The sequence below is a fragment of the Theropithecus gelada genome, chromosome 19 (genome assembly GCF_003255815.1).
Source record: "Theropithecus gelada isolate Dixy chromosome 19, Tgel_1.0, whole genome shotgun sequence".
Taxonomy (NCBI): Eukaryota; Metazoa; Chordata; class Mammalia; order Primates; family Cercopithecidae; genus Theropithecus; species Theropithecus gelada.
Window position 1 is genome coordinate 2,041,870 of NC_037687.1, and position 16,470 is coordinate 2,058,339.

Below are 16,470 nucleotides of genomic sequence, written 5' to 3' on the forward strand. Positions count from 1 at the left end.
GCACACGAGGGTGGCATCTGGACCACACTGAGCTCTGACCATGGCTCCCCAACACAGGTGAGGACACGGCTCACCTGTGGGATTGTCGGCTCCTCCTCAGTCTCCCCTGACGCAAGCGCACAGCCAACTCCCCTCGGAAGCCACGCGTCCTCCCTCCGCCAGGGCACAGGGCAAGGCGGCTGGCGCTCGCTGCCTCAGACTCACAGCCATTTCCCCTGAGCTCACTGCTGTCCCCAGGCTGTCTGGGAGTTCAGGGCAAGAGAGGGGAATGGAGAAGGATGCTACCCTGGGCACTAGCTTTACCTTCTTCTCCTTCTGCTTCTTCTTCTCCTTGTCTCTCTCTTTCTCTTTGTGCTTTTTCTCTTTCTTCTTGGGTTTCTTGCTTTTCTTTTCTACCACGGGAACGTCCTTCTCGGGGGATTTTGAGGTCTCGGCGTTTCTGTGTTTCTGAATAGGCAGCTTCTCGCTGTCGGCTAAGGGCCTGGAAAGGGGAATGACCGGGTCGCACATCAGCACCACTGGCCACCCCCCAGGACCACCAGTACATGCTGTGTCCAAGCATGTGGCAGCGCGGGACCTGCTCCTCCAGCCCCTGGCCCCAGCCATGGTCCGACGTGGATCTGCCCAACACGGCCTGCTGCAGGCTCTCATGGGAGGGTCTGTCGAGGCATGGGGACCTTCCGAGCACCCCAGGCCTGGAGACTTCAGAGCCCACACTTAGGGTCTTGGTTGGGAGGGCCAACCAAAAGCAGTGCAGTGAGGACATGGTCTGGGGAAGGCCCGCCTGCACCCCGTCCCAGCCTGTCCACGCTGCAGAGCCCGGCCCCGCCCACACCCCGTCCCAGCCTGTCCACCCTGCAGAGCCCGGCCCCGCCCAGAAGGGAGGATGAGAGGAAGGGAAGCAACCACCTGTGGCCTCCAGCCTCACCCTGAACCCCTGTGCACTCACTTATCCAGGTCAATGTCCAGAGCCCTGTAGGGATCATTGGGGTCTTTGTCATCCTCGTCGCTGGGCAGAGCGTTCTGACAGGAAGAGATGAACACCATCAGTGGAACCCGCGCCTGTGGCCTGGTGGAACCCCATGTATCTCGGACGCAATGGGACTGCCTGAGACAGTCACGATCATGGCCACGCCCACACAGGCCACACGCACATGCGGGCAGTGACATGGCTCCACCAGAGGCTCCATTCAGCATCCAGGCACCAAGGGCGGCTGGGCCCCAGGACGCAGCCAACCTGCATCTGCCTCTGAAGCTGCTGGCCCCTGGGTGGGTGTGTGGGGACGTGCGCTCAAGGACAGAGGCGCCTCTCCTCCTAGGCTCTCGGGCAGGGCCTCATCCTGGCCACTAAGGAAGACCACGGGGAGATGCTGCTGTGCATGGCCCCAGGACACACACGTGCGGACAGACAGACATCCCCGGGCCGGGCCCTCTAGCGAGGCTAACCTCAGGCATCTCCTCCGTGACAATGTCCACCTGCTGGGCAGGGGCAATGTCCTCGTCGCTCTCCGTGGGCAGCGAGCTGTGGCGGCGCTTGCCCTTCTTCTCCTTCTCCTTCCTCTTTTTCCTCCTCTTGTCCTTCTCCAGCTTCTGCCGGTGCCGCCGCTCCTCCTCCAGCTTCACGTACTGGTCCGACATGGGCAGCCCTGGGGGCCGGCAGCGGGCAGGCACTCAGCACCGGGTCCCAGGGGCTCAAGGGGAGGGCAGCAGGAGCGGCCTACAGCCCATGTGACAAATGTGGCGCTGACACACGGGAGACACTTGCCTGGAACCTTCAACGGGACGGAGAGGTCGATCTGCACCACAGGAATGTGTTCCACGCCCGGGGTGTCCTGGTACCGCTGCGAAAGCAACATCCAGGCGTTACTGGTGCACTGAGGGGTGACACACGGGCAGGACAAGCCTCAGGGACACAGGGGACGTGACGCAGCCCTGACATCCTCAGGAGCCAGGGGTCCTGCCAGGGCTCTGGGCCACGAGGAGCACTGTGAGCATTTGGAGGAACCGACTCTTAAAGACAGTGAGGGCTGGAAAGCTCGTCACGCGAGTGACCCTGCAGGCCTACTGCACAGGGAGTAGCAAATCCTCATCCACTTTTTCTACCCGAATATTCTGTTTTCTCCTCAAATGAGAAAAGCAATGCGGCTTCAAGCCCAGAGTGAGGCAGCAGGTTGCCCACGACCGTGAGGTCAGGGCCGGACATCAGCTGGGCTGCCGTGCACATGGAACAGACCCCTGGCTGGAGGCTCAAACGAATGGGGCCCACAGGGAGGCACCCGCCCCTCAAAGGCTCCGCAGTCACTGTGTGGCCCCAGCTCCACTCCCAGGATCTTCCAGAAGGAACCTGAAACTCAGAGGGACGCCACAGGGCATGGGTGGTGAGGGTAGAGGGTGCTGAGGGACAGGCAGCCGGGGACGGGCCTCACCTTCTGTGGCGACGGCGAGCTCTTGATGTAGAAGGGGTTGTTGGCCTGCTCCTGCTTCCGGGCCTCTCGGCGCTGCGGGACACGACTTGGCATGAGCCCGAGCGAGCGGGCAGGATACCTCTCTATGGACGTCCACTACCAGCTACCCAACCAGGGAAGGCTGGATCTTTGGCTATTTTCACTACTGAGCTTTTACTAACAGGGAAACCAAGGCCCGCAATTGGGAGAGCGCATATTGGAGAAAAGGAATCGCTAACCCTCTGGGAGGCAGGGACACCCATGCCTCCACTGCCAGGGTCAGGACCAGGACCCACGGAGGCCGCTGACCTGCCTGGGCTACCCGGCTACTGATGAGCAGCTCAGACGGGCTGGGGCTGCTGAGCTTGGGACAGGGCCTCCTGACTGCCAGGGCTGCCTGAAAGCACGGCCTGGAGGATGCAGGAGCACAAAGGCCCGCACGCAGCCCACCGTGGGCATTCCCTCTGTCGGTGCAGGATGGAAGGAGAGGACTGCTGGAGGGGCTCCCCTCTCTGCACAGGTGAGCAGGGCGAGGTGGAGCCCCACACGGGGCACAGGGGCTGCATCTGCCTCGGGAGAATGGGGTCCAGGGGCCTCCTTCACCTTCCCCAGCTTCTGGTCTGGGTGGGCTGCACGTGTCTGCAGTGTCTTACAGCAGCTATGGCAGGGTCAGGGAAGGGTCCCACACAGGCACCCACAGGCCCCCAGCTGCAGGTCGGGTTAATGGAGTTCTCCTCAGGGGGGCTCCTGGATCTAGAGAAGCTATCCCCCATGTCTTTTTTTTTTTGAAATGGAGTCTTGCTCTGTCACCCAGGCTGCAGTACAATGGCACGATCTCACTGCAACCTCTGCCTCCCGGGTTCAAGCAATTCTTTTTTTTTTTTTTTTTTTTTGAGACAGAGTCTCGCTCTGTCGCCCAGGCGGGAGTGCAGTGGCCAGATCTCAGCTCACTGAAAGCTCCGCCTCCCAGGTTTACACCATTCTCCTGCCTCAGCCTCCCGAGTAGCTGAGACTACAGGCGCCCGCCACCTTGCCCGGCTAATTTTTTTGTATTTTTTAGTAGAGACAGGGTTTCACCGTGCTAGCCAAGATGGTCTTGATCTCCTGACCTCGTGATCCGCCCGTCTCGGCCTCCCAAAGTGCTGGGATTACAGGCTTGAGCCACTGCGCCCGGCCGGTTCAAGCAATTCTATTGCCTCAGTCTCCTGAGTAGCTGGGATTACAGGCGCCCACCACCGCACCCAGCTAATTTTTGTTTTTTGTTTTTTGTTTTTTTTGAGATGGAGTCTCGCTCTGTCGCCCAGGCTGGAGTGCAGTGGCGTGATCTCAGCTCACTGCAAGCTCTGCCTCCCGGGTTCATGCCATTCTCCTACCTCAGCCTCCCCAGTAGCTGGGGCTACAGGTACCCGCCACCACGCCCGGCTAATTTTTTGTATTTTTTGTAGAGACAGGGTTTTACTGAAACCAGGATGGTCTCGATCTCCTGACCTTGTGATTCGCCCGCCTCAGCCTCCCAAAGTGCTGGGATTACGGGCGTGAGCCACTGCACCCAGCCAATTTTTGTATTTTTCGTAGACACAGGGCTTCACTATGTTGGCCAGGATGGTCTTGATCTCTTGACCTCATGATACGCCCACCCTGGCCTCCCAAAGTGCTGGGATTACAGGCATGAGGCACCGCGCCTGACCAAGATGCTCCCCATTTCAGTGAAGCACAATGAAACTCAACCATAACATGAAATACCCACTTGGGGCGTCCTGGAGGGTGGCGGTGCACAATCTTGAGCCAACAGAACCAAGCCCCGGACTCAGGAGCCTCAAAGACTCCCTGGGACAGGAGGGAGGAGGCGAAGGCCCACCAGGGGCACCCAACAGCTCACCCGAGCCAGCTCTTCCTCGTCCGCCTCGGACGGCCGGTGCTTGGGGCGCCGCTGCTCTTCCTCGTGGAAGACGGCCCTGGGTCTCTCGTCCTCTGACTCGCTGTCCGAGAGTGGCTCGTTGATCCAGGCGTCTAGGTCCAGGCTGTGCCGGACAGGAGGGTCACACAAGGCAGTGTGTGTGACCGAGCACGCGCCTGCAGGCGCCCACCCTGAGCAGGCTCACCACGTGCCTGGCCATGTGAGACCCCAAACAGTGGTGCCTGCTACCCACACAGGGCCAGCGAGGCAGGTGTCACTGCCCCTTAGAGAGGATGCAGAGACCCAGGAAGGCTGCAGCAGGGTCACAGTGGGGCCCTCACAGCAGGTTCAGGCTGCCTCAGAGCTTGATGGCAAGGGTGGAGCAGGCCCACTTCCCAGGGAGCATCCCCAGGTTCCAGCCAGGTCCCAGAAGCAGCGAGAGCCCCGGTGAGTCCAGCGAGGGGCGCCCGCCCCAGGCCTCCAATCAGCCCCACACCCTCCTGGCTGTTGAGGGCTGCAGTAGCCCCCTCTGTGCCTCCAGGCATCAGGCGACCACGTCAAGGCTGCGATTGCAATGCCCCCACCCCCGTATCCTTACCCTTCAGGGACTGGAACCTTCTTCTGGGCCTTGGGGGCCACTGGGTTCAGCTCCCCAGCAAAGAGAGCGCTGACCTCCTCCGCCACGGGCACGTCCTTGGCCTGAAGCTTCTGGATGTGCTTGACCAGCTGCAGGATGCAGGACGCCTGCGGGGGACGCAGGAGTCACTGCTGGCACCTGCCCGGAAGGCCATTTGGCCACCCTCAGAGACACTGGGTGGCTACGCCCCTGGCACAGTGACGTGCGGGCCCTCTGGCACAGCCAGGTACCCACAGAGAGGCCAGCCTTCATGCCGTCTCCGTCGTCATCCTTGACAAGCAGCGGCGGAAAAGACCAGTCCACAAACAGAACAGAGATGGGGGCACAACAGGGAGCTTTGCCCACTGCAGAAATGCCTCCCATAAGGCCTGTGCCCCGACACCAGAAGCACCACCTTGTTCGGCCCCTGCGGGCTCCCTGCCTCTGTGCCGGCTGCAACTCAGACACAGCCAGGCTGGGCAGCTCCAAGAGTGACCATGGGCCAAGGATCATGGCCAGCCCCCAGATAATGCCACTGCTCAGAGGAGCCCGGGGCCACACCCCATGCAGCCTTGACACTGGGTCTCCTCAGCCACTGGATGGGCTGATGCCGCTCCCGACCTCTCTCACAGATGACCAGGCGCAATGTTTCACATCTGTAATCCTTGCACTTTGGGAGGCTGAGGTGGGAGGATCATCTGAGGTCAGGAGTTTGACCTGGCCAACAAGGTGAAACTCCGTCTTTACTAAAAATACAAAAATTAGCCGGGTGTGGTGGCGGGTGCCTACAATCCCAGCTACTCGCGAGGCTGAGGCAGGAGAACCCCTTGAACCAAGGGGGTGGAGGTTGTCGTGAGCCGAGATCACGTCACTTCACTCCAGCCTGGGCAAAGGAGGGAAATTCCATCTCAAACAAAACAAAACAACAAACAGAAAAACAGAGACCTGGGAACTGGTGGGCACCGGCTGGCACAGGTGTACAGTCTGCTCAACCCAGAACCCACATCACCTGCAGGGCACCAGAAAGAGCCACAGCCAACCCCAGGCTCTCACACCTGCTGTCTCGCCGCATGTGAAACAGGCTCTTCCTATGGCCAGGAGCAGCACCCCCACATACCCAGCACCCCAGAGACCTGCCCAGTCCCACTGACCTAAAGGTCCCGCTGACTAACCCCAAACCCCAGCTGGCACAAGTGGCAACAAAGGAATCTCAGTGAGTGGTTTCAGAAGAGGAAGGGAGGCCCCATCAACCTGGCCGCCGCTAGACAGAAAGGCACTGAGGGCTCCCTGAGGCTTGGCCCAACGCCGAGTGCAGCCTTACCCGCTCCTGCACCTCCAGGTCTGCGCTCTGCACAAACTGCGGCAGCCGGTCCACCATGAGCTGGGTGACGGCCTGGGCGCCCTCTGCCTCCCCGGCCTGCTCCTTCTGCTGCAGGATGTTGGCGTACAGCTTGACCACGTTCTGCACATACACGGCCTGGATGTGGCCTGGCAGCGTGGTGACTTTGGGGCGTAGCATGGCCTCCAGAGTGTGGTGCGGTTCCTGCAGATGCCTGAGGACAGGAAACGCCGTGAGACCCCAGGATGCCCGCCCCGGGGCTCCTCTCCAACAGGTGAGGACCTGGGAGGCCTGGGCTTGTCACAAACGAGGTGACTCTGGGCCTTTCCCATTCCCTGAGCTGTCTCCGGGGGCTGAGACACGAAGTAGAAGAAACCAGGGGCCATCCATAGCCCATAACACGAACAAGACAGAGACGTGGAGATGACAGAGCCACTGAGCAGAGGAAAGGTCAGAAGAGGAAAAAGGACAATGGGGTCGACTGTGCAGTTGGCCCTGGGAAGATGAGCAGGACGGGCGGGGAGCAGACGGAGCCGGGAGACCCTCATCTGTGGGACACTGGGGCCTGGGGGTGTGCCTCACTCACATCTGACACAATGTCTTGGGACTTGGATGTGTTTCTTTTTTTTTTTTTTTTTTTTTTTTGAGACGGAGTCTCGCTCTGCCGCCCAGGCTGGAGTGCAGTGACCGGATCTCAGCTCACTGCAAGCTCCGCCTTCCGGGTTCCCGCCATTCTCCTGCCTCAGCCTCCTGAGTAGCTGGGACTACAGGCGCCCGCCACCGCGCCTGGCTAGATTTTTGTATTTTTTTTTAGTAGAGACGGGGTTTCACCGTGTTCGCCAGGATGGTCTCGATCTCCTGACCTCGTGATCCGCCCGTCTCGGCCTCCCAAAGTGCTGGGATTACAGGCTTGAGCCACCGCGCCCGGCCTGTTTCTTTTTTTTTTTTTTTTTTTTGCGACGGAGTCTCGCTCTGTCGCCCAGGCTGGAGTGCAGTGGCCGGATCTCAGCTCACTGCAAGCTCCGCCTCCCGGGTTCCCGCCATTCTCCTGCCTCAGCCTCCCGAGTAGCTGGGACTACAGGCGCCCGCCACCTCGCCCGGCTAGTTTTTTGTATTTTTAGTAGAGACAGGGTTTCACCATGTTAGCCAGGATGGTCTCGATCTCCTGACCTTGTGATCCACCTGTCTCGGCCTCCCAAAGTGCTGGGATTACAGGCTTGAGCCACCGCGCCCGGCCGGGACTTGGATATGTTTCTAGTCCACTTTTCTCCCACCAAGAAAATAATAGAAGTGGCCGGGCACTCACCTATAATCCCAGCAGTGTGGGAGGCCAAGGCAGGCAGATCATGAGGTCAGGAGTTTGAGACCAGCCTGGCCAACATGGTGAAACCCTACCTCCACTAAAAATACAAAAAATGAGGCCAGGTGCGGTGGCTCACGCCTGTAATTCCAGCACTTTGGGAGGCCGAGGCAGGCAGATCACAAGGTCAGGAGATCGAGACCATCCTGGCTAACGCGGTGAAATCCCGTCTCTATTAAAACTACAAAAAATTGGAAGGGATTGCATTGGGAGTTATACCTGATGTAAATGACGAGTTGATGGGTGCTGACAAGTTGATGGGTGCAGCACACCAACATGGCACAAGTATACATATGTAACAAACCTGCATGTTATGCACATGTATCCTAGAACTTAAAGTATAATAGACAAAAAAAATACAAAAAATTAGCCAGGCGTGCTGGCGGGCGCCTGTAGTCCCAGCTACTCGGGAGGCTGAGGCAGGAGAATGGTGTGAATCCGGGAGGCGGAGCTTGCAGTGAGCCGAGATAGCGCCACTGTACTCCAGCCTGGGCGACAGACAGAGCAAGACTCTATTTCAAAAATAAGAGTTCGAGATCAGCCTGGCCAACATGGTGAAACCCCGTCTCTAATGAAAATACAAAAAAATTAGCCGGCCTTGGTGGCAGGTGCCTGGGATCCCAGCTACTCGGGAGGCTGAAGCAGGAGAATTGCTTGAACCCGGGAGGCAGACGTTACAGTGAGCCGAGATTGCGCCACTGTACTCCAGCCGGGGCAAAGCTTGGGAGACAGCAAGACTCTGTCTCGGGGTGAGGGGAAGAAAAGAAAATGACAGAAGCGCTCGTCTCCGGGATGCAGGCTGGCTGGGGACCCTTTTGGCATCCCAGCTCAGGGCGCCCTCCTGAGCTGGCACAGGCCCAGGGTGAGGAGCGCTTGGTGTGGCAGTAACGGGTGAAGGTAGCGGCTAGTGGTGCTGCTGCAGGGCCCGGGGCAATGAGGCATAGTGGCAAATCTCATGAATTTCCAAGAGAGCCTGGAAATCCAGACTGCTGTGAGAACCGTGAGTCTCAGCAACACATTCCCACCTCCAAGCAGGCCCTGTGACCCAAGCCTGCCCAGCAGTGGCTTTGAACTGTCCTCTCGGCTAGAGAGAATCTGACGCTCCTGGAGATAGCAGGGGCAGTTTCGATAAGACCCATCCCTGCGGCCCACCTAGAACCTGGCACTGAGACCCCTGTGCTCCCAGAGGGGCCTGGCGTGGGCAGGCTGGGGCTGAGCAGATGCCTCCCCGGGCCACCTAAATGCCACATGGAGCTCCCACCCCACCTATGGCAAGCAGGGCTCAGAGGGGCCGCCACTCGCCCAGCTGGGACTGAGTCTTGCAGACACCCAGGGCCAGCCCCCTATCTGCAGCCCACCCCATGGATCCTCCCACCTCCCAGTCCTGGTGCCCACGGGATCTACAATCTCCTGGGAGCTCCACAGATGCCCGAGGGCAGAGAGCAGACAGGGCGGCACAGACTCGCCTCTGTAAAGGGGGGATGGGTCCGACCATTGTCGGGGACAGCTGCTGGTAACCCACGGACCTGTGGGCTGGGGCAGCGGGCGATGGGAGACAGCGGGAAAGATCTGCCAGGCACGTCCCTGGCCCCTACCCCTCAGAAGCTTGGAGAAGCTGCCGGCCCAGAGGCCCAGCGTCACTCACTCTGAGAACTCCCCGCAGATCCAGGCGGCAGCGTAGAGCACCTCGCAGATCCCGTTCCGCTGGGTGCTGCTGGCCAGCAGGTGTGCACTGTCGAGCAGCGCGGACATCTGGGAGACGGCGAACTTGCGGATGGCCTTCACACGGATGGCCACGTCCAGCATCTGGGCGGCGATGAGGTGGCCGTGCCGCGTGCCCTCCAGCCGGGTCAGCTCCACCAGGATGCTGATGTACCTGCGGGCAGAGGGGGTGAGTGAGCAGCAGCGCAGAACCCCCAGCCGCGCCCCTGGGAGCGGGACGCACCACTCGAAGTTGGTGATGTACTGGTAGTTGGACTGGCTGCAGATGTCGATGATCTTGGTGAGCAGCTCATCTCGGTAGGTGGTGCCCTCTGCCTTGTCCACGTGGGTCATCAGCTTCTTCACGATCTCCATCAGGTTCTTCTTGGACACCTGGGCAAGAGCGCAGGGACAGTGGTGAGGGTGGACCCGGCCTGGGGCCTGCTTGGTGAGACACTCAACACCTGCTTCTGAGACAGAATCCATGGGACACAGGCGGACCCAGATTCACAGATCGACCCCAGGGAGGCAGCAGGCCCCCGCGACGTGGGCTGGGTTAGAGGCACCCAGCCCCCAGCCAGGGAGCAACAACTGGCCCAGCATGGTCTGTTCTATGGGCTTGGCCCCGCCCCCTCCACACACGCCCTCAAAGACACTTGTGGGCTTGGCTCTGGCCCCGTGTCCACACAGGTCTTGGAAGACAGGCATGGATGAGGGCTGGCGCCCCTCTGCCCTGCCCCACCACACTAGCTGATGGCCGAGTGTGAGGGGACTCCATACATTCCACGTGGCTCTGCACCTGACACTTAACGTCCCCGAGAGAACTAAGGCAGGCGGGCGGGCAGAGGGCACGCACCATCCCATAGAGCAGGTCGAGGGCCCGCAGCCGGATGGACTCGTCCTTGTCATCCAGGCACTGCAGGATGAGGTCCTTGTGGGACTGCACGGACTTAGGGTGGGTCTTCAGGATCTTGGACATGGCCAGGAGCCCCAGGTACTTCACTGCAGAGAGAGGCCAGAGCCAGGTCACTGGGATGGACATAGGCAGCAAGGTGCAGGCAGGGCCCAAGGCTCTCCGGGCCAAGTCTCCACCTCAGGAGGCTGCCTGGCCTTGGAAACCCAGGGGCGGACAGAGTGACACCCGCAGCTGGAGCCGGGGGCGGACAGAGTGACACCCCCCAGCTGGAGCTCACACGAGGGATGTCGCCCCAGCAGAGCCCCCACACTGGGAGCCGGGGTGCAGGCTGCCCCATGCCGGCTCCCTCGGGAAGGCCTCCCCTACCTACTACCACGCTGTAGTAGCTGCTGTCGGCTTTCCTCTCCCACCCAGCCAGCACAGGGAAGAACACAGAGAAGACTTTCCAGCAGCATCAGGCACCCTCAGCCCGGGGCAGGGTCTCACCCGCACCCAACACTCACTGTTCACCCGACTAGCCCAAACTAGCTCATGGAGAGCTAAGGGTGGCTGAGCATGAGGCACAGATGCCACAACCTAAACCAGGGACGCTCCAGCCACAGGGCACACAGCCGAACCCATTCACACACTGCCATCTATGGCAGCTGTCAGGCCACAGGGCAGCACCGAGCAGAGACAGACAGCGTGAGGTCCACAGAGAAAACGCAGCAGTCCCCACCTCGCCGCGGGGGATGGACCCATGGCCCCAGTGGAAGCCTGACATGGTGGGCAGTACTGAGACCCGCGTGTGGGTGTTCTTCCGACATATCTGTGCCTATGGCGAAGTTCAGTGTGTAAATTAGGCACAGTAAGAGATAAACAACTAACAGCAACTAAGAACAGAACAATCATAAAACACACAGTCATGAGAGGTATGTCACCGTGGTCTCTCGGAATACCCGACTGTGCGGTCCTTGCCTATTTTTGGACTGTGATGGGGGTACCCGAAACCTCAGATAACGGGGGCGACTCCACTATCTGGGCTGTTGCAGGCGAGTTTGCCAACTCCTACTCTGAACAAAAAGATCTGGCTTCAAAATGAGCGTCCAAAACACCACCCAGGGCCGGGCGCGGTGGCTCAAGCCTGTAATCCCAGCACTTTGGGAGGCCGAGACGGGTGGATCATGAGGTCAGGAGATCGAGACCATCCCGGCTAACACAGTGAAACCCCGTCTCTACTGAAAAATACAAAAAAAAAAAAACTAGCCGGGTGAGGTGGCGGGCGCCTGTAGTCCCAGCTACTCGGGAGGCTGAGGTAGGAGAATGGCGTGGACCCGGGAGGCGGAGCTTGCAGTGAGCTGAGATCCGGCCACTGCACTCCAGCCTGGGAGACAGAGCGAGACTCCGTCTCAAAAAAAAAAAAAAAAAAAAAACACCGCCCAGGTACCAGGTACCAGGCAGGGGCCGTTAATTCTAATTCCACAGCAGAGCAGCACAGGGGCACCCACACACGGGCAGGCACTTAGGCAAGGGCGCTGTACGCTGCTCCATCTCACAACACAAAGCCTCAGCATCCCCGCAGAAACATGCAGAGGCTGAAATATCCAGAAATCTCGGACCAAGGTGCTCAGTGAGTGGCATCTGTCCAACTGCCAGGGTCACCCCAGTGGGGGTCACTGCCATGCCCCCTACATCCCTCCTGGGACTGGGGCTCAGTGGGAGCTGGTGTTTCCCAGCCTCCCCACACAGACAGGTCGGGGTGCAAAGGCGCCACAGGGCAATGGCAGAGGGGTGCCTCTGAAGCGAGTGTCATACATCAGGGAGAGAGCTGGGGTCGCAGACGCCACGTCCACTTCCTCCTCACGCTGGGAGGACCCCTAACGTCACAGAGTGGGGGACACGCAAATGACAGCACTGGGGAGGGGACGACTCACAGTTCTGATCGGAGTCCTCGATCAATATCCTTAATTTCTGAACACAAAGCTGAAAAAAAGAAAAAAACAAGGCTGGTTAATTCCTCTAAACCAAGGGTGAGTCCCAGGAGCCCTCCAGATTCAACCTTAACCTGGCCTAAGGCCCGGGGTCAGCCCCACCCAGCAATCAGAGCCCAGGAGGGAAACAAGCAGGGCCCACATGGGGCACTGGGGACAAAGGAGGCCCTGCATCCCACAGGCGCACTACCCCACTCCTCAGTGCCCCACGCGTCTACCCCACAGACACACAACGGGGAGCCCAAGCAGGCTCGGGCCGGTAGCGCACACGGGACGCGGCCGTGCCCTCCCAAGCCCCAAGGATGGCGTGGGGGGGGCCAGCACCTTGGTCATAGGGTGGGCAAGCTCCCGCCCGTGGAAAGGCGTGGCCTCCGCAGTGTGGGACCCCATGAGCCCTGCCCTGTGCGGGACATACCTGGATGCTGGCGCTGTGGTTGGGCATGCCAGAGGACAGGGAGATGAGCACTGCAACAGACAACCTGGTCAGCACCGTGGTCAGCACCATGGCCAGTGCCGACACTCACTCAGGGCCATGGGGCGCCAGCATCCCCTCGCCGGGAGCAGGGATGGGAGTAAGGACAGAAATGCCACTGGGTTTGGGACCGCGCATCCCAACTGTGTTTGCAAAAATCTAGCTCCACTGCAGGCCTGAGGTCAGGAACCTGCAGGGGCCCCCACCCTCACTGACAGGACAGCTCCCAGGCCTTAACTGTTCCTGCAAACACTGTGGTTTCTTTGCAACCCCTGCTTCCCTCTGGAGTCTGGAATCCTGGCCCCGAGGCCACAGGACCAGACCCTGTAGGAACCCAGGCACTGGGTCTCTGGGAGCCTCCATGGTGACACCTCATGGTGACACTCCATGGTGACACTTTCTTTCAGTAAAGTCCTGTAGGACTTTACTGAAAGAAGGCTCTAGAAGCTGGGCCTGGCCTCCCCAACATCCCCTGAGCTGTTCCCCTTTGCTGACTCTGCTGTGTCCTTTGGGCAGGGATAGGCAGGCAGCGAGAAGCTGACCATCAGAGCCCTGGTTCTAACAGCTTTAAAAGAAACACATGCAGCCAAGGAACCGCCAGGCACATGCAGGAACAGAGACTTGTTTTCCAACAAGCCAGTGGCATGGAATGCAGGCATACAGGGGAGTGTGAGAGTGTGTGTGTGTGTGTGTGTGTGTTTTTCTTTTTAAGACGTGGGTTCTTCGAAGCTAAGCTATGAGGACGCAAAAGCATAACAATGATCTAGGCCAGGCACAGTGGCTCACGCCTGTAATCCCAGCTACTTGGGAGGCTGAGGCAGGAGAATCACTTGAAACCTGGGAGGCGGAGGTTGCGGTGAGCCGAGACTGTGCCACTGCACTCCAGCCTGGGCAATAAAAGAGAAACTCTGCAACTGCCCCCCCGCACCCCTGAAAAAAAGAATGATCTAATGGACTCCAGGGACTTGGGGGAAGGGTTGGGGTGAGTGATAAAAGACCGCACATTGGGTGCAGTGTACGCTGCTTGGTGTTACTGCACATAAATCTCAGAAATCACCACTAAAGAACTGATCCCTATAACCAAATACCACCTGTTCCCCAAAAACTATTGAAATAATTTTTTTAATACAAAAATTACGAACATCTGGACATGAATAACCCTGGGTGGAAAATCTACATATAAATGTAAATATGAATGAAAAAATGTGGCAAAATAAATGCATATTCACGCACGCAAGATTTCAGAAATGCCACACCCAATCTTTGTAGGAATGGTTTTTTTTGTTTTGTTTTTTGAGAAGGCATTTCGCTCTTGTTGCCCAGGCTGGAGCGCAATGGTGCAATGTCAGCTCACTGCAACCTCCGCCTCCTGGGTTCAAGCGATTCTCCTGCCTCAGCCTCCTGACTAGCTGGGATTACAGGTGCCTGACACCACCCCTAGCTAACTTTTGTATTTTTTAGGTACAGACGGGGTTTCACCATTGTTGCCAGGCTGGTCTTGAACTCTTGACCTCAGGTGATCCACCTCCCTCGGCCTCCCAAAGTGCTGGGATTACAGGCGTGAGCCATCACACCCGGCCAGGAGCGTTATTTGAATATAAAAGTAGATGGTAATTTTTTTTGTCTTAAAACAGGTATACAGATTATCCAGGTAGGAACAAATTTATTTTAAAAAGAAATGTAGGTTGGGTGCAGTGGCTCATGCCCGTATTCCCAGCACTTTGGGAGGTCAAGGCGGTGGATTACCTGAGGTCAGGAATTCAAGACCAGCCTGGCCAACATGGTGAAACCCCATCTCTACTAAAATTACAAAAATTAGCCGGGCGTGGTGGCGCGTGCTTGTAATCCCAGCTACTCGGGAGGCTGAGGCAGGAGAACTGCTTGAATCTGGGAGACAGAGGTTGCAGTGAGTGGAGACTGTGTCACTGGATTCCAGCCTGGGCAACAGTGTGAGACTCTCAAAAAAAAAAAAAGAGGGTCGGGCACGGTGGCTCATTCCTGTAATTCCAGCACTTTGAGAGGCCAAGGCAAGCAGACCATGAGGTCAGGAGTTCGAGACTAGCCTGACCAACATGGTGAAACTCTATCTCGACTAAAAATATAAAACTTAGCTGGGGCCGGGCGCGGTGGCTCAAGCCTGTAATCCCAGCACTTTGGGAGGCCGAGACGGGCGGATCACGAGGTCAGGAGATCGAGACCATCCTGGCTAACACAGTGAAACCCCGTCTCTACTAAAAAATACAAAAAAAACTTAGCCGGGCGAGGTGGCAGGTGCCTGTAGTCCCAGCTACTCGGGAGGCTGAGGCAGGAGAACGGCGTGAACCCGGGAGGCGGAGCTTGCAGTGAGCTGAGATCCGGCCACTGCACTCCAGCCTGGGTGACAGAGCGAGCCTCCGTCTCAAAAAAAAAAAAAAAAAAAAAAAAACTTAGCCAGGCATGGTGGCGCGTGCTACTCAGGAGGCTGAGGCAGGATAATTGCTTGAACCCGGGAGGCAGAGGTTGCAGTAAGCTGAGGTCGTGCCATTGCACTCCAGCCTGGGTGACAGAGCGAGACTCCATCTCAAAAATAAAAAAAAGAAAGGAAAGAAAAAAAAGAAATGTAGATGTGTTAATTATCTGAATTGTGCTAACTTTTTCACAATCAAGTGGTGTACCTTAAAAATATACCATTTTAAGGAGCCGGGAGCGATGGCTCAAGCCTGTAATCCCAACACTTTGGGAGGCTGGGGCAGGTGGATCACAAGATCTGGAGATCAAGACCATCCTGGCTAACATGGTGAAACGCCATCTCTACTAAAAATACAAAAAAAAATTAGCGGGCGTGGTGGCGGGCGCCTGTAGTCCCAGCTAATCGGGAGAGTGAGGCAGGAGAATGGCGTGAACCCGGGAGGCGGTGTTTGCAGTGAGCCGAGATTGCACCACTGCACTCCAGCCTAGGCGACAGAGCAAGACTCTGTCTCAAGAAAAAAAAAAAAAAAAAAATTTAAATTGTCAACTATAACTAAGTAAAGCTAAAAAAAAACAAAAAACAAACGAGATAAGGTGCTGGCCGAGTGCAATATCTGAGGCCTGTAATCCCATCACTTTGAGAGGCCAAGGCAGGAGGACGGCTTGAGCCCAGGAGTTCAAGACCAGCCTGGGCAACACAGTGAGACCCTGTCTCCACCAAAAATTCAAAAAATGACCTGGGTGGGGTGGCATGCATCTGTAGAGGCAAGAGGACCGCTTAAACCCGGGAGGTCAAGGCTGCAGTGAGCTATGATTGCACCACTGCACACCAGCCTCAAGAGAGGCGGGGTCTGGCTCTGTCTGTAGCCTGGAACTCCCGGGCTCAAGTGATGCTCTTGCCTCGGCCTCCTGAATAGCTGGGCCCTCATACCTGGTGAGAAGCTTCCGCTTTATCAACCACAAGGAAGTGCACTGCCCAATGCCCCTCAGGCTTTGGCTGACTTGGAGGAGCCCAGCTGAGACCACCGGGGACACGGGGCGTTGGCCCTGGTGCTCTGGCCCGGCCGGAGGCGTGGGTTCTGACTCTGCTTTAGAAAATACTTTTGTGGGCCGGGCGCGGTGGCTCAAGCCTGTAATCCCAGCACTTTGGGAGGCCGAGACGGGCGGATCATGAGGTCAGGAGATCGAGACCATCCTGGCTGACACGGTGAAACCCCGTCTCTACTAAAAAATACAAAAAACTAGCCGGGCGAGGTGGCGGGCGCCTGTAGTCCCAGCTACTCGGGAGGCTGAGGCAGGAGAATGGC

At 58.1% G+C, this 16,470-nt stretch overlaps 1 protein-coding gene across 2 annotated transcripts in view; it reads right to left on the minus strand.

Annotated features, from left to right (window-relative positions):
• Positions 1 to 16,470, minus strand: part of AP3D1 (adaptor related protein complex 3 subunit delta 1) — a 54,991-nt gene that overhangs the window by 12,437 nt on the left and 26,084 nt on the right. For both annotated transcript variants that reach the window (XM_025366086.1, XM_025366085.1), the window contains exons 10-22: positions 12,659 to 12,708; positions 12,187 to 12,235; positions 10,214 to 10,359; positions 9,602 to 9,750; positions 9,302 to 9,532; positions 6,279 to 6,510; positions 4,940 to 5,085; positions 4,324 to 4,465; positions 2,427 to 2,498; positions 1,766 to 1,841; positions 1,447 to 1,646; positions 950 to 1,023; positions 304 to 481 (exon numbers count right to left, since the gene is read on the minus strand). In XM_025366086.1, coding sequence (XP_025221871.1) covers positions 304 to 481; positions 950 to 1,023; positions 1,447 to 1,646; positions 1,766 to 1,841; positions 2,427 to 2,498; positions 4,324 to 4,465; positions 4,940 to 5,085; positions 6,279 to 6,510; positions 9,302 to 9,532; positions 9,602 to 9,750; positions 10,214 to 10,359; positions 12,187 to 12,235; positions 12,659 to 12,708 — 1,745 coding nt within the window. The remainder of the gene's footprint in view (positions 1 to 303; positions 482 to 949; positions 1,024 to 1,446; positions 1,647 to 1,765; positions 1,842 to 2,426; positions 2,499 to 4,323; positions 4,466 to 4,939; positions 5,086 to 6,278; positions 6,511 to 9,301; positions 9,533 to 9,601; positions 9,751 to 10,213; positions 10,360 to 12,186; positions 12,236 to 12,658; positions 12,709 to 16,470) is intronic.